This window comes from Carassius auratus, chromosome 27 (genome assembly GCF_003368295.1).
Source record: "Carassius auratus strain Wakin chromosome 27, ASM336829v1, whole genome shotgun sequence".
Lineage (NCBI taxonomy): Eukaryota > Metazoa > Chordata > Actinopteri > Cypriniformes > Cyprinidae > Carassius > Carassius auratus.
This window is the reverse complement of record NC_039269.1, coordinates 29,117,269-29,144,834: the sequence shown is the minus strand read 5'-3', so window position 1 is coordinate 29,144,834 and position 27,566 is coordinate 29,117,269. Positions and strand designations below refer to the sequence as shown.

At 38.2% G+C, this 27,566-nt stretch overlaps 1 protein-coding gene across 2 annotated transcripts in view; it reads left to right on the top strand.

The window, feature by feature from the left end:
- Positions 1 to 27,566, top strand: part of cacna1eb (calcium channel, voltage-dependent, R type, alpha 1E subunit b) — a 79,027-nt gene that overhangs the window by 26,161 nt on the left and 25,300 nt on the right. For both annotated transcript variants that reach the window (XM_026207061.1, XM_026207060.1), the window contains exons 8-23: positions 364 to 479; positions 2,726 to 2,779; positions 3,469 to 3,549; positions 3,825 to 4,034; positions 12,938 to 13,050; positions 13,538 to 13,650; positions 14,331 to 14,462; positions 15,280 to 15,349; positions 15,550 to 15,667; positions 15,858 to 15,925; positions 16,211 to 16,272; positions 20,485 to 21,222; positions 22,650 to 22,924; positions 26,811 to 26,982; positions 27,095 to 27,224; positions 27,333 to 27,392. In XM_026207061.1, the coding sequence (XP_026062846.1) occupies positions 364 to 479; positions 2,726 to 2,779; positions 3,469 to 3,549; positions 3,825 to 4,034; positions 12,938 to 13,050; positions 13,538 to 13,650; positions 14,331 to 14,462; positions 15,280 to 15,349; positions 15,550 to 15,667; positions 15,858 to 15,925; positions 16,211 to 16,272; positions 20,485 to 21,222; positions 22,650 to 22,924; positions 26,811 to 26,982; positions 27,095 to 27,224; positions 27,333 to 27,392 (2,512 nt within the window). The remainder of the gene's footprint in view (positions 1 to 363; positions 480 to 2,725; positions 2,780 to 3,468; positions 3,550 to 3,824; positions 4,035 to 12,937; positions 13,051 to 13,537; positions 13,651 to 14,330; positions 14,463 to 15,279; positions 15,350 to 15,549; positions 15,668 to 15,857; positions 15,926 to 16,210; positions 16,273 to 20,484; positions 21,223 to 22,649; positions 22,925 to 26,810; positions 26,983 to 27,094; positions 27,225 to 27,332; positions 27,393 to 27,566) is intronic.

Sequence of the window (27,566 nt, the reverse complement as noted above, 5' to 3'; positions counted from 1 at the left end):
AATAAAAAAGCAAAGTAGATCAGCTAACAAAATCTAAAACATAATAATAATAAATAAATAAATAAATAAATAAATAAATATTCATCCAATAATTTCAAGGTTTGATTTGTAAAAACGAGTGCTTATTTTGAAGAATTGACTGGAGGAGAGAATTATTGCCTTGTGGTGGGTGGGCTGGCAAGTGCACTCTCTGGATGACTGCTTCACTTGGGATTGATTAGTGTAGCTGCTCTTGCCTCCACAGTGTTTCTCGGCTGATCACGCCTTTAAGGTCAAAATCTGAGAAGCACTTAAATGATGTCCATTGTATCAATCGTTTATTGAATTATGTGAATGTGTGTAATTTCCTAAATCTTTCTTTAGGGAGTTTGCTAAAGAGAGAGAGAGGGTGGAGAACAGACGTGCCTTCATGAAGCTCAGACGCCAGCAACAGGTGGAGCGAGAACTCAACGGCTACCGGGCCTGGATAGACCGAGCAGGTACTGCCAATCATTGTAAAGGGGTCATGTGATGCTTTTTTAAAGATCATTATTTGGTGTAACAGGATATGTTGACATGCTTTAATGTTAAAAAAAATCACATAATTATTCAAGTACTGTACATTATTGTATGTCCTCTATGCCTCACCTTTCTCAAACGCATCGTTTTCTACAATGTCCCTCCTTAGCAAAGTCAGAAGTACCTCCTCTCCTGTGTTACTGAAACCACGCCTTCTTTCTTTAGTGAACATTTGGGCAGCATTACACAAATATTTCCACATAGTGATGTAGAGATGTGGGGGCGTGTTTAAACAAGGTGTTTATGGGGCATGAACGAGTCTTAACTTTGATAAAGAATATCTCTTTGGATTTGAGACTTTAGTCTTTGCAACTTTGCAGATCTTCTTCATGCACCAAGAGCTTGTAACACTCCAAAAGGAAAGAAAAAATTTTAATCGCATCATATGACCCCTTTCATCTAAAATAGTACTGGTTATGCAACTTGTGTTCAGATCTGGATTTGAGGACTTGGTCTGTGTTTACTAAATATTTGTACATCTGTACAATTTGTTGTTGTCCTGGTTAAGAACAGAAAAATACAATGTTTATAGATATATCTTGGAGATTGTAATGAAGGATGTACAGTATTTTTTAGCATGCAGTATGTGTGTTTATCACATTTTTTGTCAGATGTTGTGAGCTCAAAAATGAAAATTTGCTGAAAGTTTACACACCCTCAAGCCATCCAAGATTTAGATGAGTTTGGTTCTTCATTGGATTTGTATAAATGTAGCTTTGCATCAGTGTCTGATCAATGGATGCTCTGCAGTGAATGGGTGCCGTCAGAATAAGATTCCAAACAGCTGATAAAAGCATCACAATAATTCACAAGTGATACACAGCACTCCAGTTCATCAGTTAACTTTTTGAGAAGTCAAAAGCTGAAACAAATCCAATAAAGACATTTTTAACTAAATTATGGGGGTCCATAATCCATAACAATACTTCCTCCAAAAAAAAAAAAAAAAAAAAAAAAGTAATCTGGTCTGAATCAGGAGAGATCTGCACAAACCAAGCACCGTTTACAAGCCAAAACAGCTCTAAACAAATATGTGGCTGGTTTGTGATGTGAGAGCCAACAGGAGATGCACTGTTTCACTGGAGGAAGTGTTATTATGGATTATGGAGCCATATTGTAGTATTGTAGCCAGAAGCAAAGATTTGAAGTTAAAAATGTCTTAATGACAGATTTGTTTTTTACAAACACACCGCTTTTGTCTTCTCAAGACATTAATTTATGGACTGGAGTGCTGTGGATTATTGTGATGTATTTATCAGCTGTTTGGACGCTCATTCTGACGGCACCCATTCACTGCAGGGCATCCGTTGAAGACACACTGATGCAATGCTACATTTCTCCAAATCTTATGAAGAAACAAACTCATCTACATCTTGGATGTACTGAGAATGAGAGAATTTTCAGAAAATTGTCTGTTTTGGCTGAACTGTTTAAATAATTTGGGTAATTGAAATACCTTGAAAAATACAGAAGGCTTTCACTGTGGCAAAAGTGCTCTTGAGAGAAGAGGAAAGAATAAATCAAGTGATTTTTAGCCCGTTGATGTGGTAATATCTGCTGATGTAAACCTTACATGTTACAGTAGCTTGTAGAACAAACCAAATACACTGCTGCTATGCCAAAGTATCTACAGTTCACTGCTGTGGTATTAGGTGCTTGTTTTATGCAGTATTTGTTTGTAATCTTTGACTTTTTTGAAATCATTTATTTATTTAGTTCGTTTTGGCTCAGTAATTTCAGCCAGGCTAGCGAAGTTTCACTGTCTTTACCCAGGTTCAGTGACAGACCGTGCTCTGATTGTGTACTACACCTACACTACTCTTTTCACATTTCACCCTGCCACCCACCACCTGAACACTACATTCAGGTGAACATGAGTGTGTGAAGCTGCTCATTCTCCCACGCAGTGAAGGGTCAACGGAAAGGTGACACTGACTCACTGACTGGAGTGTTTGCATATGTGCCTGTCTGTGCTCAGAATAGTTGATGCTTCTACAGTACAGCAGATCACTTTTAAGGGGCCTACAATTTTTTTTATTTTTTTTCACAAATCAGAGTGAATAAACCAATCATTGATTTAATTGATGTTGAGTAATTTTATTACTTCATTGTTAATATATTATATCAATTCTCTCTCTCTCTCTCTCTCTCTCTCTCTCTCTCAAAGAGGAAGTAATGCTTGCAGAAGAAAACAAGAATTCTGGGAGATCAGCGTTAGATGGTATGAATTTAATTTTGAGTACAAATAAATGTGTAAAAACAAAAGTAAAAAAATAAAATAAAATAAAAAAGATTTTAGGACTGATGTTGTTAATTATTATGTTATTAATAATCATACATTTATAACATGGGGAAGAGTTAAAGATAGCATTAAATTATCTTCTATAAACATAGATGACCCATTTTCAGAAAATAATTTTGAAAATATGTCCATAGGAATTTTTTTCAGTAGAGAGACTATTCCTATATATACAAATTTAAGTTATAAAAATGTGGTGCAAACATTGTTACTGAAATGTTGAAATGTCCAGTTGTCTTGTTGTGATAATTTTTTCAAAGGTTTCTTACAACATTCTATTATAATGATTTTACCCAAAATATTATAAACATTTATTTTTAATATTCTAAGAATGTTAAAATGTCCAGTTTTCTTGTTATGATTGTAACATTATTTAATGGTTACAATAATGTTTCTTATAACGTTCATCAGGTACAAATAACATTATATATAGCTTTCAAAAATATTAAAGAAAGTTTTGGGAATGTTCCTTTTAAGCTGGGTAATAGCAGCTACAACAAATACTTCCAGACGGTAACAGCACATTTGTATATTCTTTTAACTACTAAACCTTTATAATAAAAAAAACTTAAGGTCAACAAGTGGTGCCATTTAACCCTTTAAATTTTTAGTTTTGAAACGGGCCACCAGCAAGAAAAATGCAAGGCGACGAGGACCGGGAGAGGAGAAATATTCTGAAGTCTCTACTGTTGGTGAGTATAATATAAATGCCACCTCTTTGTTTCAACTTGACATGTTTTACACTGTGTAATCTTATTTATGTTTGAGATACAATGCAAAATGTTTCATCTTAACAATTTGTCTGAAAGGAAATAAAAAACCACTGTCAACACATATTCCATAAAATCATCTTCATTTTTCAGGCTTTTGAAATAACACTGCTGACTTTCTAATATGAAACAAAGATTGCATTTCTAATGAGATTCTGTGAGACTATGGATAAATCTAATATTTTTGGGTGTGTCAGGTGGCCCCCGCCCGAGGGTTGGTATACGGACAGCGAGACGAGGGCCCGCTGCTTACTTGCGGCGCAAGGAACGCATGTTGCGGATATCTATTCGTCGCATGGTTAAAACTGACAGCTTCTATTGGATAGTCCTCAGTCTGGTGGCGCTCAACACCATCTGTGTTTCCATCGTTCATCACAACCAACCGGAATGGCTTACTATTATTCAGTGTAAGTATCACATTCACCCCACTACTACTACTGTTCTATTTGTAATAATCATTATGATAATTAATAAATGGTATGAATTTATTGTCATTAAATTTAAAGTCTGTGCAATCAGTTTTACTAATTTTATCATTCATAATACTTTCAGTTGTAGATGAGGTTTTAGGGTCTTGTTGATCAAATATGTTAAGCTGCATTTGTTTACAGATTTGCATCAGGTAAGTGTAGGAAGATGTTAATAGTAATAATGCATTCAAATAATGCATAAAAATCTGGTTAGTTAAAAGCATGCTTGGCCACAGCGGCCACTCCTGAGCTATACAGACATGCTAATTGGTGTTGCTACAACCATTTTGTCCCTATTAATATTATGACCTCCAGAATAGGAAAACTTAGGATGGGTTCCAGTGATGTACTGTATAGAGAAGAGGAGGGTTCCAAGAACGGATCCTTGAGGAACACCAGTGACCAGCTAATTTGATAGGAGGATCTGATGAGTCACAGTGACATAAGCAGCAGATAAATCTAGCAGAATGAGCACTAATTATTTGAACTTAGCTCTCGCCCCCATTGCATGTCGCCCCATTATCCCTACTTTGGGCATCTTTGGTTATATCTACATCAACTTATGAGAAAAATGTTCAGAGCATTTCTCCACCCCCACTCTATCTTCTTTCCTGCAGTGCAGATCCATGCGAATCAGCCACAAAATTAGTCATGACATCCATTAAAGTGTGCATCAGCTTCACCACTGATGGTTGAGGAGTATGAACCATTGTAACATTAACAGTTGTCTAGATGACTGTAACCATATTACTCAACTGGAAACTATGGATAAATGCCCAGGTCTTACTTGAGACACATTTAGCAGTTTTTTACAGATCTGGTGACAAAACAAAATAATAAATTTCAAGTGTAAATAAGTATAGACAGATAGTCAAGAATCTCTTGATTAATGACATCTCAGTCAACAAAGTGGTGGCTGTGCTGCTTCACACAGCTTCAAGACAGCATGCAGACATAAGGTGAGATACCTTTAGCTGTGGTGCAAAGACATCAATCTAGTTCTAAATTTAATTGAAACTAAAGCGATGGTTATTATTTCCAAGGTGATGTTGAGGTAAAGAGGTAAAATGGATACTACACTCAAAAATGAAAATTGCCTTATCATCACTCACCTCCAAAATGGATGCTTCAAATACCACACAAAGTGAACAAATCCATTCAACACCAGCTGACAAATCAGTAATGCAATGTACAGCCAAGTATGGTGACCCATACTCAGAATTCATGCTCTGCATTTAAACCATCTCAAGTACACACACACACACACACACACACCATGACCACACAACCCCAGCAGTGGGCAGCCATTTATGCTGCGGCATCTAGGGAGAAGTTGGGGTTCGGTGCCTTGCTCAAGGGCACCTCATTCGTGGTATTGCCAGCCCAACACTCGAACCCACCACCTTAGGGCTTGGAGTCAAACTCTATAACAATTAGGCCACGACTTCCCCTTGAGCCCATATGCTGCAATTAGTATTTACTGAAGAAATAAGAAGACTTCAATCCTTGTTACTATAAACCATAGCTTCCGGCCAACTGTCACACATGGATTGAGTTGATACATTATATAAATTGTTTCATTAAGTAAGGTTACCATCATGTTTACTTTGTGATGGTTTATGTGTGATGTCAACTGTAGTCATCCCATACACTTTCAGCATATGGACTCACAGAGATGGATTTTCTCATCTGAAGAAAGAAAGTCATATACAGCACATCTGAGAAGTTCCATTTTTGTATGGAGTATCCTTGTAAAAGAGAAGACCTCACATAGAACACCCCCATTTTGGTAAAAAAAGGACCAACATTGACTGCACTTCCTCAAGAGACTCAGAAAGGCTGACATGAGCACACTCAACCTCACAAACCTCTAAAGGATGTGTCATGGGAAGAACCTATTATACTGTTTGACAACTGTGAACCGAAAGACATTACAGCCAATGTCATAGACTGAACAACGCATCAGAAGATCGAGCCAAAGTCTAAGGCATTCACTCTATGCCCAAAGAAACTACACACATATTGAAAAACAGCATCCACCTCTGGTCTGTTCCTTCTACATCCATCAAGAGGAGACAGCAAAACAGCTATACATTATACTTTATTCTTTGTAGAGTCACAGGGGAGTGATGGAGCTGATCCCAACACGGGAAACACCTTGGAACTAAGAAAAACTCACACATTTACACTGTCACCAACACCTTCAGGCAATTTTAACATCTCTGAATAACCAGGCCCACATGCCTTTGGATTATGAGGGAAACTCGAATAGCTGAAGCTGACATTTAGAAAATATTCCCAACCATTCCTTTTAGCATCTTAGGGACAAATTTTATATACAGGGCACATTAGCATGAGAGCACAAACCCATAAAAGTGAAAAGATTAAAATTTTGTGGGTGATTTACTGACAATTTGCAAGAACACAGACACAACCAGCACATTTCCATGATGACCAATCCAATCTACCAAGAGCATGGGTTAAGATATGATTTTTTGGGGGGTGATAAACAATGGTGCAAATACCAAAATGAATTGACTGCCGCAAGATCATACTTACATTGCATGATTCATTTAAATACTCTCCTTCCATTAATTTAGCATCTGAAAGGGAAACTCCTACAAATGCATATTCATTAAGGTCAGCTGCTAAAAATAACTTCTCTTTTATTGAGTCTTTAGTAAATCCTGACTATTTTTTTTGTGTGTGTGTTTTTATTAATTTTTTTACATCAAAAGAGGGTTTGCAATGGCACAAGCTGATAGTAAATCTAAAAAAGAGCTTGTAAAAAGAGGGTTGCATTTTAACAGATGCATTAGACCAGTGTCATTTGGTTTGCTAATCATATTCATTGCTTGAAAATAAGTTTTGTGGAGAGTTCAAAAAATTATCAGTAGACAGCCTCAGGGTTGGTCTAATGCAAGTCAAACAGCCCATGGCGTATATAACTGGAGCACCATCTGTTACCCAGAAAGAAAGAATAAGAGACCAACGTCATGCAGATTTTAGTTCCATCCAGCTCCAACTAATGCTAGATATATCTAGTGAGTTTGACTAGCCCTTGATTAGTTGGTGTTTAATTAGGGTTGGAGGGATGAACCATTTTGACCAAGGATTTTGGAGTGTTTTTGATTTTGGAGCCAGTTTCCACTTGAAAATAAGCTTTGGCAGTAATTGTGCTCGTTGTGAGTAGCAATTGGTCTAGTTTTGTTACACAGACCTGACAACCCTGTTGCGCAGTGAAAAAAAAAACTGAGCGAATTGCTGGTCTCTTAATGGTAACTGCATTGCACATAAAGCCACAATTTAAGATTTGGCTTTATTCGGTTCAAAGATAAACAAAAAACTAACCAACTAATAGTGTAATTAGACATAGATAACGCTGTCAGGCACGAAAACACTGGATCCAATTGCGAATGAGAAAGGTTTATTTAGAATTCTCAAGAGAACAAGACAAGGCAGGATGGAAAGCACAAAGTCTCTGGTCGGCAGTAGGTCTTTGGCAGCACAGAGACTGCAGTGGGCTGCAGTGTTGGGAACGTTACTTTAAAGGGGGGGTGAAATGCTATTTCATGCATATTGAGTTTTTTACACTGTTAAAGAGTTGGATTCCCATGCTAAACATGGACAAAGTTTCAAAAATTAAGTTGTACGTTTGAAGGAGTATTTCTGTTCCAAAAATACTCCTTCCGATTTGTCACAAGTTTCGGAAAGTTTTTTTGAGTATGGCTCTGTGTGATGTTAGATGGAGCGTAATTTCCTTATATGGGTCCTGAGGCACTTCTGCCGGAAGAGCGCGCTCCCGTATAGCAGAGCACTGAGAGCACAGACATTCACTGATCAGAGCGAGAGCGCCACCAAATGTCACAAAAGGAGTGTGTTTTTGGTTGCCAGGGCAAGACAACCCTGCACAGATTACCAAAAAAAAAAAACAGCATTAAGGGACCAGTGGATGGAGTTTATTTTTACAGAGCATCAACGGAGTTGTGTAAGTGTTTGTGTTTGTTCCCTGCATTTCGAAAAAGGGTCACGATTGTGTGTTGGAACCACAGGCGGTGAGTAAAATGGTTTAAAATATCTCTGCCTCCTTGTTAGTGCGTCCGCCTCCCATCGGAGACCCGGGTTCGAGCCCCGCTCCGAGCGAGTCGTTGCTGCTGCTGCTCTCGTTCAGTTTCAGCCTCGGGATCTGATTCTGGATCATAAATAAATGGGTGAATCTGACTGTTAGCCATGGTTTGCTTTGGATGATGGTTTTTTCCTCAAGGTAATGTCACAGCTTTCAAACGCTCCCAACGCAAAAGCCTACTGGCGCTCGTGATTCTTTAGCTCCGCCCACACGTCACGCCTCCAGCCGCTCGTGTTTTTCCGGGAAAAATCGGTACAGACTATCTTTCTCTTATGAATATAATAAAACTAAAGACTTTTTGGAGTTATGAAGGATGCAGTACTACTCTATAGGTACTCAAGATTAACAGGAGATTGAGTGAAAACGAGCATTTCACCCCCCCCCCCCCCCCCTTTAAAAAAGTAATTAGTTATAGTTACTCACTACTTGTTCCAAAAAGTAACTGAGTTAGTAACTGAATTACTCTCTAATAAAAGTAACTCGTTACCAGGGAAAGTAACTATTTGCGTTACTGTTAGTGTTTTTGGCCACTAGCTTTGTAAATGCGTGTCACACATTACATGTACACATTACATGCACGTTCTTGCCTTTGACCACAATTAATTTGAAGTAGTGCTTATATCTTCACCTTGAAAATGCCAACTTTTCATCGGATTGCACCTGACTCGCCATCTCTGCTGCGAATCTCTGTGTAGCTGTTGCGTGTGTATGTTTGGCGCTGCTGGCACTGGCGCGTTTGCTGGCATGTGTGTAAAAACACTGGCTCTGATTGGCAACCATGAAACACATGACTCTGCCTTAGCCAATCACAACCGCTTATCTCTTCATTAATCCACCTGCTCACTCGCTGTGTGAGCCAGGAGTGCATTCAGATTGCATAGTTTATTAAATCAATGCATAGTAATGCACCGCATTTAACGTTCAGTAACGTTAACGGCGTTGTAACGACGGGAAAAGTAATTAGTTAGATTACCGCGTTACTGAAAAAATTGTGTCGTTACCTAACGCCGTTATTCCAAACACTGGTGGGCTGAATATCTTCGAAGACAGGAAAACAATGGCGAGAAGAAAAACTCAGGCAATAGTCCATGGCACTGGCAGCAGAATAGTCCAAATAGAACAGGAACTGGAGGTGAACTGCACAGAGCGAGACACAGAGAACCAGCAACAACGATCTGACAACGAACATGACAAACACAGGACTATATGTAGGACCCATAAACAAGATGCACCTGCCGCGGATCTGATTGCTCGTTAGCACAGCTGACGCTGATAGACAATCAGACCAGAAAAACCTGTGAACCATGACATTACCCCCACCCCCTAGGAGGGTCACCTGATGCCAGAGGGTCCTACCTGGCGATTGTAATCATCGATAAGGGAGTGATCCAATATCCCAACTCCTCTCCTCCGGACCGTAGCCTTCCCAGTCCACCAAATACTGGAATCCGCATCCCCTCCGCCTTGAGTCCAGAATACGACTAAGCGAATAAACTGGTTCTCCATCTACGATTTTCAGCGGTGGGGGAACGGGGGGTAGGCGGATTAATAACAGAACGAATAAGGGGTTTAATCTTTGAAACATAAAAAAAGCCGGGATGAATTCTCCGCGTCATCAGTGGCAAAGGATAAGTGTTCCTTACCGTGATGTTGTTCAGTCCTCGATAGTCAATATAAGGATGCAGGGAACCATCCTTCTTACCCACAAAGAAAAATCCCGCCCCTGCAGTAGAGGAGGAAGGGCGGATGAGTTTGGCTGATAGAGAATCAGAAATATATTTCTCCATGGCCTCCCTATCTGGAGCGCAAAGTGTGTATAATCTGCCCTTAGGCGGAGATGTACCTGGCAATAAGTATATAGCACAGTCATAGCGACGATGCTGAAGAGAAGCAGCCAAAACTTACTGAACACTTCCTTCAGGTTGAAGTACTCCCTGGGCATGTTAGACAGGTTCATCGCTTGTTCATCCTGCAACACAGAACAAGACACAGAAGAACAACCAGACACTAAACAAGACCCATGACAACTCTCACTCCAAGACATGACTGTGTACTGAAGAGATTTTATGTGAGGGTTATGTAGTGTGAGCCAGGGGTGCCCCAAAACCACAAGAGCAAAAGCAGAGTCAATGAGGAGGAACCGAATCTACTCCACATGGTTGCCTGACGTGACTAGACTCACCGGTCCGCTAGAATGTGTGACAGAAGACAGGAGTTGTCCACCCAGAGTGTTGACAGAGATATAATGAGTGATGGGCATGATAGGAATCCTGAGTCTGCGTGCCAGGTCTCAGTCCGTGAAGCTACCCTTCACAAAGCGTCACACCAATGATGTGATGTGGCCCACTGAGGTCTGACCGGGAGGAGCATAGATTCTTGGGTGGATTCATCCAAGGCAATGCCACTCATCAGTAACCTCCTCGCTACTGATGGGCCTTGACTTTTACTGGACAGGTCACCGCAAAATGTCCCACAGCTCCACAATACAAACAGAGTCCCTGTGCTCTTCTCCACTCCTTCTCCTCCCGGGAGAGGCAAGCTTTGCCCACCTGCATGGGTTCAGGATCGAATGAGGGACCGACCGTATCCATGGAGCGATGACGGCAAATCTCCGTGTCCGGAACCAGGCCTCTCTGCATCCGAAGGTTTTGATGCTGCATCCGTGTGTCTACTCGAATGGCCAGGTCAATCAAACCATCCAACGTTGTGGGTAAGTCCAGAGCATAAATCTCGTTCGGGATATGGTCGGCCAACCAATGCAGAAACATGTCCTATACTCCGCTGCCAGTGTCCGAAACTCAATGGAATAGTCTGAATAGTCCGACCTGTTGTGCTGCTGCCAGACACAGCTGCTCCAATACTGCTGTTCCCCACAGCGCTGCTCGTCCTGACAGCAGCATAATGACAAACACCACCTTGACTCCTCAGTAGGGATTGATGAATGCTGCAGAGCAAAGAACAGTGAACATTGGTTTAGGTGCAGTGGGCGCATGGGCAGACTCGACTCTCAGATGTTGCAGCTGGTTAGTAAGGTCAGAAACCTGCACTACCAAGGCCTGAACTGCTCGGTCGGTCGCCAGAATCTGCTCATCTTGATGATCAAAATGAGCATTGTTATTCAAATTGTCTCTCAGTTCAGTAACATTTGCTGGATCCATAACGGGTCAGATTCAACACTATGTCAGGTACGAAAACACTGGATCCAATTGCGAATGCGAAAGGTTTATTTAGAATTCTCAAGAGAACAAGACAAGGCAGGATGGAAAGCACAAAGTCTCTGGTCGGCAGTAGGTCTTTGGCAGCACAGAGACTGCAGTGGGCTGAATATCTTCGAAGACGATAAAATGATGGAAAACAATGGCGAGAAGCAAAACTTGGGCACTGGCACTGGTGGCAGAAGAATCACAATAGAACAGGAACTGGAGGTGAACTGCACAGAGCGTGACACAGAGAACCAGTAACAACGATCTGACAATGAACATGACAAAAACACAGGACTATATGTAGGACCCATAAACAAGATGCACCTGCCACTGATCTGATTGTTTGTCAGCACAGCTGATGCTGATAGACAAACAGACCAGAACAGTACACACCGAATGAATAGACAAACATGCGAACCGTGACACACTGATGCTAGTCACTAAAAATGTTATTTATTTATTGAAATCTGGATTCATCAATTTATTTATTGATTTATTGTTATTTATTCATTAAAAAGTGTTATATCATTGTTATGCGCAGCAGTCACATATCATTACATTTCAAGTTTTTCTTTACTTAGAATCCACAGAAAGAACATATTTTTATTTTCATAAATCAACATACAATATAATACAATATTTTAAATGATTCATGTCCTTTATTTATTAAAATACATTATATCAACATAAGGCAAATGGCAGTGATAATAGTCATTACAATCAACGTCTAATTATTGTCTGGAGGTTGCAGGCTTGCCTTCCAGTGGTTTTGGCTTAACCCTGCTCCCCTGGGGACTGGACAGCCCTGATCTACGGTGCTCAAGTTAGCTTTCAGTCTGATCGCAAACTCCTCAAAGTAAAAAGTTGTCTGAAAGTTGCTTCGGATAAAAACATCTGCAGCACTGTTTGCAGCTCTGAAATGCACATTTTATTCAGAGATGTGCTGCAACTGACAGAAGCACTTTAGGGCAACATTATGTTCTCCAGTGAAACTGCTGCTAATAAAATGACTACACAAAAATAGGCCTGTCAGACAGAAAAATGCCCCACTCTGCTGCTCCACATGTCAGAAACATTCTGTGTATTGATGACGGACATTCACTTAATGGTCCCTGCAGGTCTTAGAGTTGCTGAAATTACTCCATACGGCACAACAGGACATCCAGCACTCTGTAGCTCAAGGCAGGTGCTGTTGTCACGAAAGCTTAAGCTGTCAGAATCCCTGCATTCTTATTTAAAAAGACAAGCAGAGGCTTTTGTCTGAGTTGACATCATATGCAATTGTTATGAATAACAACAAGGATGTTCCTAAGGCTAAATGCTTTATTCTAAAAATCTAAAACAAATACCTATTTATATAACAAAACCCACCAGAACTGTCATTGATTATAATGAGAGTGATGTAGTTTTGGTGCTCGCTGCCTGAGTAGACATGATGTTAATACTTCAAAAACCAAGCCTACAGTAAGAGTTTACATCTTCAGAAATGTTTTGACACTTTCGGTTTTCAGACTACACAGAGTTCGTGTTTCTTGGACTTTTTCTTGCTGAGATGTTTCTGAAAATGTATGGTCTTGGTTTCCGTCTCTACTTCCATTCATCCTTTAACTGCTTTGATTGTGGGGTAAGTGAATCTTTTAGAGTTCATGTTTAAGTGTTACTGTAGATGTTTACGTTATGTGCTTCAACTTAAAAAGTTACATGGAGGTCCTTAGAGGACAAAATATGTGTGTCATAAAAATATTATATATTATAACATTATAAATATTAAACACAGTGATATAGATGTTTATGAACATGTCAAAAATCCATTGGTTTCAGGTTTTTTCCCTTTAAATGCAAGTTTGTTTACATTACGCCACTGTAATTTAATAATGTATAAAAATGCTTGTTTTTGGCCAGAATGATGCTGTTTGCATTTATTTTTTATTTTTATTTTTAAAAGAAAGGACGAAGAAACTAGGAAATAAAAAAGGCAAACATGTTCTTAACAACACAGGGGTTAAACCAGAGCATTTTCCAATAAAAAAAAAATACTAATAAAAATACTAATCCTACGGACCATAAGTCGGATGAATCCTTATAAAAGCGTGATGTTGTGTTTTGTGCAGGTGATTGTGGGTAGTATTTTTGAAGTGGTTTGGGGATTCTTCAGGCCTGGAGAGTCTTTTGGCATCAGCGTCCTCAGAGCTTTACGTCTGCTACGGATCTTTAAGATAACAAAGTACGTTTATAACATTTGTCCAAGTAGTATCATACAGTATATATTCTTTCAAGAATTGTTTTTGCAAGAGAGCCACCAGCAAATCCAAATATTCACAGTAAACTACATCTAAAGGTATCTACTATGAGAAGCACGTTACAGTCCAGTCATAAGTTCTTGCTGCTTATGTGTGAACTGTCCGAAGGCATTATTTAAATTAAATAGCATATGCGTAAATAAATGCTCAATTTAAAAAGAATATTTTTTTGCTTGTTTTGTTAAATTTTAACTGTAATTTGACACATGTATTTAAAAAACGATTTATTTGTCAGTTTGAAAAAAAACAAAACAATCACATTATTTTTGTATTTGATTTATCAACAAAGGGTTGTTTATAAGTAATAAGTAATTTATTTTATTATTGAATTTGTTTTATTTTTAAGTAAGACTCAAATATCATGGAACATGTCTTTAAAATGCTGAAATATAGAAAAAAAAATATTTTATTTAATTTCTTCTCTTAAATATGGGATAATTCAATGTTATTCTGTATGGTTGGCATTAAATTAATTTTCACATGTAATTGTGTTTAAACAGTGAGGCTCTTGTGAGAATCCTGTGAGACACTTTAACAGTAGTTCACTGTATTGTTAAATAATGACAGTGTAAAGAAACGGGTGATATTTTGTATGTTTGATCAGGTACTGGACATCCTTACGGAATTTGGTGGTTTCCCTCATGAGCTCCATGAAGTCGATCATCAGTTTGCTCTTCCTCCTCTTCCTGTTTATCGTAGTCTTCGCTTTACTTGGAATGCAGCTGTTTGGTGGAAGGTGAGAATGTGAGAGTCATTCTTTCAGACAAACTTAAAAATATACTGTACTCAAATGTGAAAACAAAATGTTACAACAATTTACAACAACTAATATACAGTTCAAAGGACTCTGAAGGAAAAAAAATGAATTTAAATGAAGCCTTGATACCGACCTACCTACTCTAACACCTCACCGTTTTCACACACATATGAGTTACTGCATGATGCGGTGTGTGTCGCTGTGTGTGTGTGTTAACTAGCGGATTACATACTGTAACTTGAGCAGTGACTAAAAACGAATGACTCAGTCTCGTCTGACCGATATCCTGATCAGCCAGAAAATCCCTGTATCGGAGTGATACCGATACTGAATATCGGATCGGCGCACCCCTAATTATAAGCAAACCACACTGCATGCATGCAGAAATTTGAGAGATTATCTTGAATGACAATGCAAGCAGCATGCTTCTGTCAGTGGAGAAATGCACACTTTTGTTTCCCACCCACATCATCTCAGTTATGTGGACATTCTCTGCACTCACACACTTTTCATCAGTACACCATTGGACCTTCCAGAAACAGCAAAGACACGGATGCTGCATGACATATTGTGAGAAATTTCTATAAGGTACATTCTGACCCACTGAATAGTTGACTAGAGAAACTGCATAGATGTAAATTGCCACTGGCTCACCAGAGCGATGTGTCATGGCTTCAAGCTATAACAAATGGTTACCTTTGCAATCTGCATCAATATGAATGCTCACAAAGATAAAATAACAAGCACAAATGCCATTTTATCTAAAGCCATTGAAACACTTCTTTCTCTTGCACAGGTTCATCTTTGAAGATTACACTCCTACTAATTTTGACACGTTTCCAGCAGCCATCATGACTGTCTTTCAGGTAAGACTCCACAGATCATGAAGAATTTAAAAAAAGTAAATCATTTTGAACCATTAACTTCAAACTTCAATCATATTCAGCTTAATTATAGTATTTAGTATGAATACAAAATTTTTTTTCAATTAACATTGCATGAGATGCATTAAACTGTATATTTTTGTATTATAATTTTTTCATTTAAATTGGTTAATCCACCATAGATTCTTACTGGAGAGGACTGGAATGAGGTGATGTACAATGGGATTCGCTCACAAGGAGGGGTGCAGTACGGCATGTGGTCCTCAATCTACTTTATTGTTTTAACCTTGTTTGGGAACTGTATCCTTTTTAGCTATAACTAGTTTTATGTGCTAAAAAAAAAAGAAGAAAAAAAGAAAAATTAAAAGATTTTTTCCATTTACATTGATTTAATTTTGTAGTTTCACATGAAAACAGCTTTGCAAGCAAATAAAGCTTGTCATGTCATTCCATTCAAATCTACCCAAATTCTTGACAATGCTGTGAACAGATACATTGCTCAATGTATTCTTGGCTATTGCTGTGGATAATCTAGCCAATGCACAGGAACTAACTAAGGTAAGACAAAGAAAGGTAACATTTTTTAACACAGTTTTCTAATAAACTTGTAAATGTAGGCCTAATATTTTGCAGTAAGACCAATGGTGTACCAGTAATAATCCCCAAAATAACATATTATGTATGTTTCTTATTAGCATACCTTTAATTATGCATCCAGTGCATTAACTTTTGTGTGCATTTTATATAAAAGTAGTATTCATGCCCTTAATTAACAGTAAGTGCATAGTGTATTAATAGTGTATGCTTTTAGGGAGGTATACTGAAGAGTATTTTATGTGTTAGGAAGAAGAGGAGGAAGAGCTCTTCAATCAGCGTTATAAATCCAGAGATTTTGGCCTCTCAGAGTAAGTTTTTAAGTCACAACCTGTTTTTACAACTAAGAAAATAACAAGAATTTGGTGTCGATTGCTGACGGTTGCAACTGATCTTCTTGTGCTTGAGACATGCTTTTAAACCATTATGCCTCTATGCTATTATGTAATTTTTCAGTTCCATCAAACACACAAACAGAAGTTTCATATATGAATGTACCATTTGTCTGTCACGTTTTTGATCAGTCTTGGTTCTGGTCAAATTTGATATGGAACAACACAAAACACTTCGAATGGTGAAATAGACTGACTGGATACATTTCAGTTTGCCTTTAAATCTTGGTTATAGAAGAATGTCATTATTTATTTATATATTTATTTATTTAATCTTTAGTTGCTAGGAAACTCAAGTGCCTACACCACGGGGGAATGGTGTGTTTATTTCATAGAAGAAAATCAATATGATATTAGAGTGATTACAAGCTTTAGCTTGGTACAGTGCAGTTTAAAAGTACACAAAGTCACAGAGTCAGTACTGAGCAGAGGTCTTTGAGAAACTTGAATGTACCTAAGAATTGTGAAGTCAGATAGTTGTTTAGTTCCTTTTATTTAGTTTCTCCACTCCTTCAGTGCAGCACACATTGAAAGAAGTTTCTTATTTTCTCCAACAAGAGGGAATTTTGCACCATGTAATTACAGGAACTCAGTTATAGGAACTGGACACCAGGTTGGTCCCACTGGAACTAAAGTTTCCCCTAGGGCCATTTTTCTGGTTGCATTCACACCACCAGTAGGAACTCTTAAATGACTGAATTGGATTTCCTCCATAGTGTAAAAGTTGCGAACTGCCTGGACTTCAGTGTTGGTCCATATATAGTTGTTTCAATGTTCGTGGAGTAAGTATGTAAACTCTGTTTGGATGCCTTTTTAAAAATTGTGGGTGCCGGTGTTTTAAATGGCATCCGTCACTGGAACTTCATATTATGTTGGAATAGATCCTGCTCTGAAACAGGAGCTAATTTAGTCAACAAACGCCTCAAAAGTCATTTCGATAACTAAAATAGTTGGCAGTTCCTGTGGTGCGAACACACCAAAAAGCAAATATGTCCACCAATAGTTGTAGGAACTATGGAAACGTTCCTTCGGTGAAAAAGGCCCTTTAGTTTCTCTCAATGTTTAAGAGCATATGGAAAAGAAGGCATTGGACATAACCTGATAGTAATTAGAGTAACCTTAAGTACCTTGCTTAAAGCAGTTAACTCCTGGTGAAATATGAACCGTCAAATTTCCAATGATCAAACCTGAGCTGAGTTTATTGTTTTTGGTCAGTTAATTTTCATAGTGATCAGCATGAATCCAAAACATTCCTGAATATATGTGAAATGGTTAATGTCATCTTAGATTCTTTCTCTGAAACATTTGTCTGAAATCAGTTTAGTAAATTTCAATCAATCTAAAGAACATGTATGTCTGTTTTAACACTAGTCTGTTAGGTTGGTTTTGTCTTAATAGATCAGTTTCATTTGATTCATACAACCGTGGCAAGGGATAGACCCAGTGGAGAAACTTTTTTTTTTTTTTCAATTGTCAAATTCTGATAGTTTAAGATTGCACCTTGTGACCTCGAACTTGTTTCCACTTTAGATCTGTAACACAATGTAAATAATCAGAAAATATTATGAATCGGATAAATCAATGTAAGATTAAAAAAATGTAAGGAACTGTGTAAGAAAATGGCAGATTTTTGCACTCCAATTAAGAAACAATTCTAGAAAGATTTTGGAAATGAGGAAAATGGGTAGTGGCAGTGATAAATGGAAACCAGTTTAAGCTGTGTTTGGATGCAATAACAGCAGTGCCTTCATATGCATTTGCTCAGTTGCATGTGTCTAATCAGAGTTCTTCTCTGCAATGCAGTCAAAACCAAAGTGAACTTGAATTTTGTAGTCAAACTAAACTCTACAGCAGTGGTTTTCAACCTGTGGTCCGCGGCCGCGATGGTATTTCAGGTGGTCCGCGAATTATTTTCTGATCATTTCCAGTCCATTCTAGGGCTGTGCGATTAAAAGAAAACGTCCTAAAATCACGATTTGAGCGTGCGCATATGCCTAACTCCAGGTTCACACACTGTCTGTGATGCGCCTTTTTTCTGAGCCAATGTTGACGGATCAGAGCGTTCTCACTGCGGTAAAAGGATATTTTTTTAAAAAAAAATTTTTTGCCACAAGTCTATACATTTTTTTACATCTTCACTATAGTGATAATTTTGACTTATGTCTGTTCTAGAGATGTTACAACTTTTTGATAAAGCTCTGATTGGTTTTCTTTTGGAAATATGTTTCAAATTAATCCTGAATGCATTTATGACTGTAAAAGCACAATTGCAAAATTGATCGAAAAAATCGCGATAGTTTTTTTTCTTTTTTTTTTGTCCATATCGCACAGCCCTAGTTTATTCAATAAATATAGTTTAAAATCTAGCTTCTGAGTACTAAATTATTAACCCAACAATAGCGGGGTCAGTTGATTTTTTTGAAGTGGGCCGCGCAAACATATGTGTTTGGTTGTGTGGGCCGCGAGTTGAAAAAGGTTGGGAACCACTGCACTACAGGATAGTGGACCCCAAGAGCCAGAATTTCCCATCCCTGCAATACTGCACTGCAACCAATGGAACTTACCAACTGCACCAACTGAAATCGATCTCTATACTTGAAGCATTTGTTGTTTCAGTCTAAGATGTCAGTGTGGCCAGGTGTCTTGTAATATTATATGTGCTGAGGTTTATACTATTAACAATCAACCAGGAGGATATTTGTTTTGGGGTAGCCATATAAGCACAGCTTTGTACTGCTCAAGTCCACATCCATATTTTTTACAAATAGGGCAGGAGTAGCCACCCCTGCTCTTGGTGAGCTACGTGCGTTCTTGCAGACTTCTTCAACACACCTGCCTAATTTCAAACAACCCTCAACCCCTTGATTAGCTGGATAAGGTCTGTTTTATTAGGATTGGAGCTACATTCTGCAGGATGGTAGGACACCAAGAAGTTGTTTACCACTGTTGTAGAGTTGTTTATATTGGATATTAGACATTAGATAGTTAAAATAAGCTTGTCTTATTTAAGACTGTAGTCAGATTAAGTACAACAAGGCATCTTTTGTCTTCAGTGAAAATATTCACATTCTGATCAGAGTGATATCTGGACAAAAACATGGAATGTTTTGAGCCATGAAGAAGCACATCCATTTGATTAGTTTCTCTGGTGTTATTGTAGAAGTTTCTTCCATAATGGCAGCTTAAAATTAGTTACCAATCTAGTACAGTAACTGTCAAGTCCCAAGTTTTATGGCATTACATGTTGAATAGACAATGGTTCGAAAGAAAGAACCAACAAATTAATCAGTAGTCATTGCAACATTAAACTATACTACCAAAAACAATGGACAGAAACTATTTGCAGCTAAAACATCTTTTACATTTCACACAAATGCGTGATGTGGCATTAATGGTATTGAAATGCCAAAGAACCCTAAAAGAATTTCAAAGAATTGCCAAATAATTTCTAAATTTTGGCCCTTGGCATCCACAGTCTACAGAGTCTATCTCCAACCCTGATCTAAACCAACTGTTTGTAACTTTTTTATTAAAACTTAAGACCTTGCTTTGCTTGCTCAAGTGAGTTTGATTTGGGTTTGAGCCAAACTCTGTAGGACAGTGGACCAAGAGGGCCAGGTGTGTGAAACCCAGATTTAACCTTTTAACTAAAAAAATATTAACTTTTTAACTTTCTAGCCTTATGAGTTGACTTGTGTGCAGTATGCCATCTATGGATTGTGTGGTATGTCATATCTACAAATACACTAATGGCTTATTTTCAATTAATCATTTGTTTGGTTTCATGGACAACAAAAGAATACGCATAATTGTAAGTAAAACTGTCTATGTATCTTTTTATCTGTCATGTCCGCCATTAACATTGCACTGTCCATCTCATTAACAGTCTGAATTACCTGCTGACATCTTTCGTGCACTCTTTTTCTCAGATTTTCTTTCTTGTTTGTTTACTTTTATTACCTAAGAACTTTCCCTTGGTTTTCTCTCAAATTCTGTTTAATTTAGCCTGAATCGATAGCCATTGTTTTTATTCTAATTTCCTGATTTTTATCACACACCCTTGTGAATTGTGAAATCTGCATGCTGCAAACGATATCTCTCTTGTGACTGAGATGTTTCACATCCATGCAGAAGGAGACGGAGACCGTACTTGTACAGGAAGCGTGCCATCCACCGAGGACGACCGACTCCTGCAGAGGCAGAGGAGGAAGCAGCTGGGAAGCAAGCAGAAGAACAGCCCGTCAATGCTTTTGCTGGCCGCCGTGAAAGACGCAAAAAGATAAACATGTCCGTCTGGGAGCAACGGGCCAACCAGCTGCGGAAACGTCGGCAGATGGCCAGTCGTGAGGTGCTGTTTGGCAGTCCCACAGAGGACCAGTTAGACACTCCAGTCAGTGATCATCACCAACAGAGCTGCATATCCCCAGAGACAAGCCCTTTACACTTACCAGAATCACCAATGTCTGTGGGGATGCCCCTGCCAGAGCCGCCCATGTCTATAACCATTCCACTCCCTGAACCTCCAGAATCTGAGCCCTTGCCCCTGATGGGATCGGGGATGGAGGAGAGGCAGAGTACTAATAACCATCATTCAAATACAGAGAGGAGGCATCGTGTGGCAAGAAAGTTTCGGGCTGCTGCCGCTGCAGGGGTGGCAGAGGGTGGGCGGCACAAACGCCACAGACATCGAGAGACTAGAACAGAGGCCAGAAATGCAGAGAATCACCAGCAATTTGGATGCAGTGAGAAACCGGCTGAGGAGGGTGAGGATCAAATGGATGAAACACAGTCTAAAAACTTGATGCACATGTGCGAAACAGAAATAATCATGTCTAGCAAGCAGACTGAGAGTCAGGAGGAATGTCAAAGGTAAGAACAAGATCATGGCATACTTTTTTTTAGTGAATTGCGCAGTTGCTAGTTTACATTCAGTGTTGACATTCCGTAACAGTTGTAATTTGGTGAAGTAAAAAATTTTTTACAGTCCTAAAATGTGTTTCCCAAAAGCATTGTAAGGCTAAATTGATCGTAGCTCCATTGGTTTCAGTGGGTCTGCGATGTCTTAAGGTTACAATGGTTTTGGGAAATGCAGCCCTAGTTGGTAACACTTTATTTTGATGGGCTCATTCTGTTAAGGACTTTGAAACTACGTCATTAACCAGTAATTAGTAGTGCTGTTTAGTAACTGAATACAAGTAAACTGGATTATATAATCATATTGGAAAATTTTGATTATTATGTATTGTTCATACAATAGCAATAAATTATTCACATTTGAAAGATTCTCACAGATTTAATTTTTTTATCTTTTAAATTTTCTATTTTAAACATTTCAAAATGTTTTCCAGTTTTGTGGACATTCAACCCAAAGACCAGCCACTATTCAGGTGGATAATTAAACAGAAATTTCAGAGTCTACACTGCATTTGACCACTAGTTTTAAGAAGCTTTTCTCAACAGTTCAACATTGCATACCGTATTTTCCGGACTATAAGTCGCACTTTTTTCATAGTTTGGCTTGTCCTGCGACTTATAGTCAGGTGCGACTTATTTATCAAAATTAATTTGACATGAACCAAGAGAAAACATTCCAGTCTACAGCTCCTGAAGCCTACCACTGAGCATCATAGAGCGCCCTCTCGCGGCTGTAGACGGTAATGTTTTCTGTTGGTGCTTGGTTCTAAATAAATGCGACTTATAGTCCGGTGCGACTTACATATGTTTTTTAACCCGTCATGACGTATTTATGGACTGATGCGACTTATAGCGACTTATAGTCCGAAAAATACGGTAAATCATTATTAGAGTTTATCCATGGGATAAATGAGTTAGGTCAAAGGTAATCAGAAAGCAGTCAGATTATATTTCCTAAAATGTTTTATTTATTATATTATTTTACTAACTATTTTTGCCATTTAATTTGAAATCAGAAACGGATTACAATGTCTAAGTAATCAATCCAGCACAAGTAATTAGAGTAGTGGAGGAGAGTATTAGTAGACTATTGTCTTAGGGTTGGGGTTATAAGAAAAAGTTAATATGTACTTGCAAAGTTATCTATAGTCACTAAACTGTAAGTCGGGGTAATGTGTGTCTACTAATACTCTTATGAATGCTAGTTGACGTGTTATTGCTAAGTTACTTAAAGTCGACATAATATCAACTTTAATGGCTGAATGGAACTGAGGTTGATTTTCAATTTGACATTTGCTAGGCACAACACACAGCAAAGTTATGAAACATATTTTCATTATTTAATAAGATCAATCATTCACACCTGTGCGTTTGAATTTAAGGGAGTTTGTGGGAGATGTGACTGAGATTTCCCAAGCATCTGGCCTTCAGGAGCTTCAGACTGTCTGCACTGGAATGGAAGATCAAGCAGAAAGCCAGGATGCTCAATTCCTGAGGCACAAAGAAGAGTTTACATCAGAATCCAAGTACATGACAGGGGAAGTCTCAGACATTGAGAATAATGGCAGCTATCTAAACCAGGATGAGTGTATGGCAGAAACCAGCATTAAACGTGATACATCTACCCAGCCTTTGTTGGAAATGGCACCAATGACTGGTAATTGATCCATCCATTCCTCAATGTATCCATTCGACCATCTACCATTACATTTATCTGTCCATCCATCAATGCATCCATCTGTCAGTCCATTCATCCATCAGTGCATCCATCCATCCATCCATCCATCTGTGCATCCATTTATCCATCCATCCCTTCTTCCTTCCATCCATCCATTCATCCATACGTCCATCCATCTTCTTCTTGTTTAATTGGTACTTTGCTGTGTAGAGTATGTTTTCTCTGGATCAAACTTTTATCATACCAATTTATTTGAAGTTATTTTAGTTTCTTTGGAAAGTAGTACCAAAACAAAACTGTTCTAAAATCATTAAATGGTAAAGAAAAGTATCTTTACAAAGTTTTTCACCCTTTGCTATGACTAGTCAGTCACTTATAAATCTTGCCCCGTGGTGACGAATGCATTTTTTAAAATTATTATTATAACAAATAATCCAGTCTCTTAATTAAAAATCATGCACACATAATGACATTATATGTAGCATAGCATGTCAAGTCATGGGACATGCCAGTCTCTGAAAGTAAGTGCCTTGTTGGCATTTAACAGTTTTCACGGGTAATTTTATCAGAAACTCATTTCTATAACCCGATATGTATTTTATACAATGCATGGAATGAAGTATGGGTTAGAAATTGAGTAATTGAAATAAGCCATTTTCAGCAATGAGATGCTTATTGTCTTTGGTTTGATAGCAGTTTTTTTCAGAGGAAGATGGTCACAGTGCAACAGTGTTGATTTACAATGAAGTAGTTCAGCTGCTGAAGTCCTGAGTCCTGAAGGAAGGGGGTGGACAGCAGCCATTGATTCTGTTTGCAGAGCAGATAATTCACTAAAGTGAGGACACATTCATTAATAGAGACACAGAACTGGGTCATCAATGCCTGTGGCAATCTAAGCTTCTTCGGCTGTCTCAGAAAGTAAAGAGCAGTTTGTCTTTAGAGTATTCTGTTCCATTGCTTTAGTGGGTTTCGTGCTGGGTGTTGTGTGAAATCTAGGTTAACATTCACACTGCAAAAAAATCTACAGTAGAAGCCATGTAGCGCCCAAACCCAACACAAGAAAAAAAAGTTACTCAGTGGGCTCAGGTTTATGGCTTCCAACCTGTAATAAAAGCAAAAATCCAAATGCATTTCGGATGAAAACAATCACAGGTAATCATGGTCAAACAAAACCTTGGAGATAAATCATATAATTCTTTTCAGACACCAGTTTCTTGTCACATTCAAAATGTTTGTCATAGTAACAACACTAATTTGTGGAGATTCAGATTCAGTATTTGTAAATTGACTGTTAAGATAAACATTTTGCACAATTTATTAACTGTAATATTGTGTTGCCACTAGATGCCTGTATAGCCATATGTAACAATCCCTAAGACATTGCACATAAATCACATATAAATCGGTTTTATAACATTTGGATACGTTTAAATATTATCATTGGCTACTTTTTGTATTTATCTGTTTTTTGTTGAATTGTTTTGTTGTTGTTGCTTGAAACATTGATTTAAAGTGTCAGTTATTACATTATTATTTCAGACAACCATATAAAACCCTTTGTTTCTCCGAACTACATATAAAAGCCTGATCAGTGGCATAAAAAATAATCAATGCAGCTACTTAATCCTTTGCTAGACGTGAACTTCCCCACTGTCCTCCATGTGAATGACACTGTTCCCATTAATGCTGTTAGAAGTGCAAGTGAAAGTCATGAAATTTGCCAAGTATGGTAACCCAAACTCTGAATTAGTGCTAACCATTTAACCCATCCAAGTTCACACAAAGCAGTGAGAAGTGAACACACCGTGAACACACACCCGGAGCAGTGGGCAGCTATAGATTCAGTGCCCAGGGAGCAACTGGGGTTCAGTGCCTTGCTCAAGGGGACATCAGCCTTGAGTATTGAGGGTTAAAGAGAGCGCTGTTCATTCACTCCCTCCCTCCTACAACTCCTGCCAGCACTGAGACTCAAACCTGCAACCTTTAGGTTACAAGTCCAACTCTCCAACCATTAGCACACAGCTGCCCACTTGACAAAGCGGTTTAATAAAGTCTGTACTGATCTTGTTAATTAGCCAATTCTACAATACCAATATTTTTAACTGGCTGTTAAAGTTTATATGGGAATATTACGCGACATACTGATCCTATAATAATACAGTGATGCAAAAATGCACACCTTTTGGACAAATCTCACAACATGATTTATCAACTGCCTCAAATACTGCCTAAACAAAATACTGATTTTGTGCACTTTACTTACTGTACCAATATTTTAAATCAGCCTTTGAACCTAGCTTTATTGCATCATAATCAGGCAGCAACTGATAATGCTCTGATCCAATGGCATACAGGCATCGTCAGTATGACAGTACTCTAGCCCAATGATGTTGGGGGATCCAGTGGGGCAGCAGTCATGTTTCAGGATGACCATGCCACTCTTCATCACAACCCTGATAAAATGTAGCAATGCAGTTCCAGTATGAGCGCTCATTGGCACCACTTCAGCTGGTGGCACCCTGGACAACCGCCTAGCTCGCCTATGCCTAGAAACGGCACTGGCACCTAGCAACAGACAATCTAATCACACAACATATCAAACAGAAACATAAAGCACACTGACAGATTAGAAATAAAGTTTCATATGTGCATGTTAATTCATGTTTAGTGAATACCCAAACATATTAACTTTGAGACATGCAACACACTTGCCAGTCATTTGCAGTCTGATATATTTACTCCACTCCATTCACAGTTTCAGAGCTTGTTACATTTGTTGAAGGACTTATTTTGTTACTGCATGAAAGTACTTCCATAAAGTATGCATGCATACAGTATGAATACAATCCATACAAACTTCTATCATGTAGTCTACACCATCAGTGGTGATGCTTTAACAACCATGTTAATGCCATTAACAACTTCTTTCCTGTGGCCTCATGAGGAATTGTAGGTAGATAGGAAGTATTTGGTCATATTTACTTTGAAGCCCAAACTCTCCATGAACCTGAGACAATTTGCCCTGTCCAACCTGGTCAAAACTGTGAAATTTTAAGACAGAAACCAACACAGGCCCAAAATTGCACACTCTCTTTAAATTTCATCTTACCGCAAATAACCTGTAGTCAGTTATTCTCAAATAATAATAATAAAAAAAAAACATTTTGGTCTGGAAAAAGCTTCCATAATAAATTATTCTGTGACAAATCACTTTTAATGTTGTTTCAGGTCTTGTGTTAAAAAAAAAAAGAGAGAGAAGAAGATATTTGGTTTAATGTGGAACTTCTTGCCAACTGAAATATAAGTTTTGTCAACAAAAATGAAATGCTAGTTTAGTCAGAGCAATATTTACTGAAATTATTGAATATACCAATAACCATTTTTTTTTTTTTTTTTTTTTTTTTTTTTGCATTTTACACAGCTAGATACATTTGTGTGCCAAACGAGATGAAAATGAAAGCACAATATTTTAAATAATTATAGTGTTTTTCTTTACAACCCCAAACCTGAAGTAAAAAAGAAAAAAAAGGAAAAAAAAGAAAGATTTACACATTTTGTTATGCTTGGGTATGCTCTATCTACAATTACTAAAAAGCTACTTTGATGTGTGGTGCAATACTTTTAAATAGTGGGAACAACAAAGTGAATTAAGTTAAAAAACAGTACCCTTGAAAAAAAAAAAAATTCAATGGTGCTTACCTAATTTTAAGATGTCCTTGTTACACAGTCAGTCACATCTAATTTCACTACTCATTGCCAGAAAGTTTTACTGTATGCAAGTCAATATTTAAGTTTAGGATGTAAACCCTGCTGCAAATAAAATTCTGAAATATTTGTTTTGTTGTCTTGATTTGACTCGTCACAGTCAGCTTCAAAGACGTGGAGGCCTCCCACCCAGACAAAGCTGATAATGGAAACGATGATGATGATGAAGATGATGATGATGATGATGATGATGTTGAGAATGGAGGTGAACAGTCGACTGCCCCCAAACCCGACACACCAGACAGCATGTTCATTTTCAAAAGCACAAATCCGTAAGCTGCCATTTTTACATGATCCCACACCTTTACCTTTTGTACCGTATCCCATGCATGATAGGACAGGGCAAATCTAACATCTAAAATCATGTTCCTTGTCTAACTACAGTATCAGGAGGATCTGCCACTATGTGGTGACCCTGCGCTACTTCGAGATGACCATTCTCCTGGTGATTGTGGCCAGCAGCATTGCACTGGCTGCTGAAGACCCTGTTTGCGCCAATTCAGAGAGGAACAAAGTAAACCATTATATTTCCCATATTGCAAACTTAATGTCTCATGTAATGACTAATGAGTATTTTGACTTTAAAACAACATTGTGACAGGTTTGTTTACTGTGTTTACAGATCCTTCGATACTTTGATTATGTTTTCACTGGCGTTTTCACATTTGAAATGATTATAAAGGTAACTGCTTTGCTACTTCAAACGTTATTTAAAATGTATTTGTCTATTTATTTATTTTTGCTAAACCCTGCCTTTCAAAGTTGTCATTTAACTTTAAACTCTGTTTTACTGTATAGCTTCTACAGTCGAGTTTGGAGCCAGAATAGTCTCAAAATAAACTTATTTACAAAATAA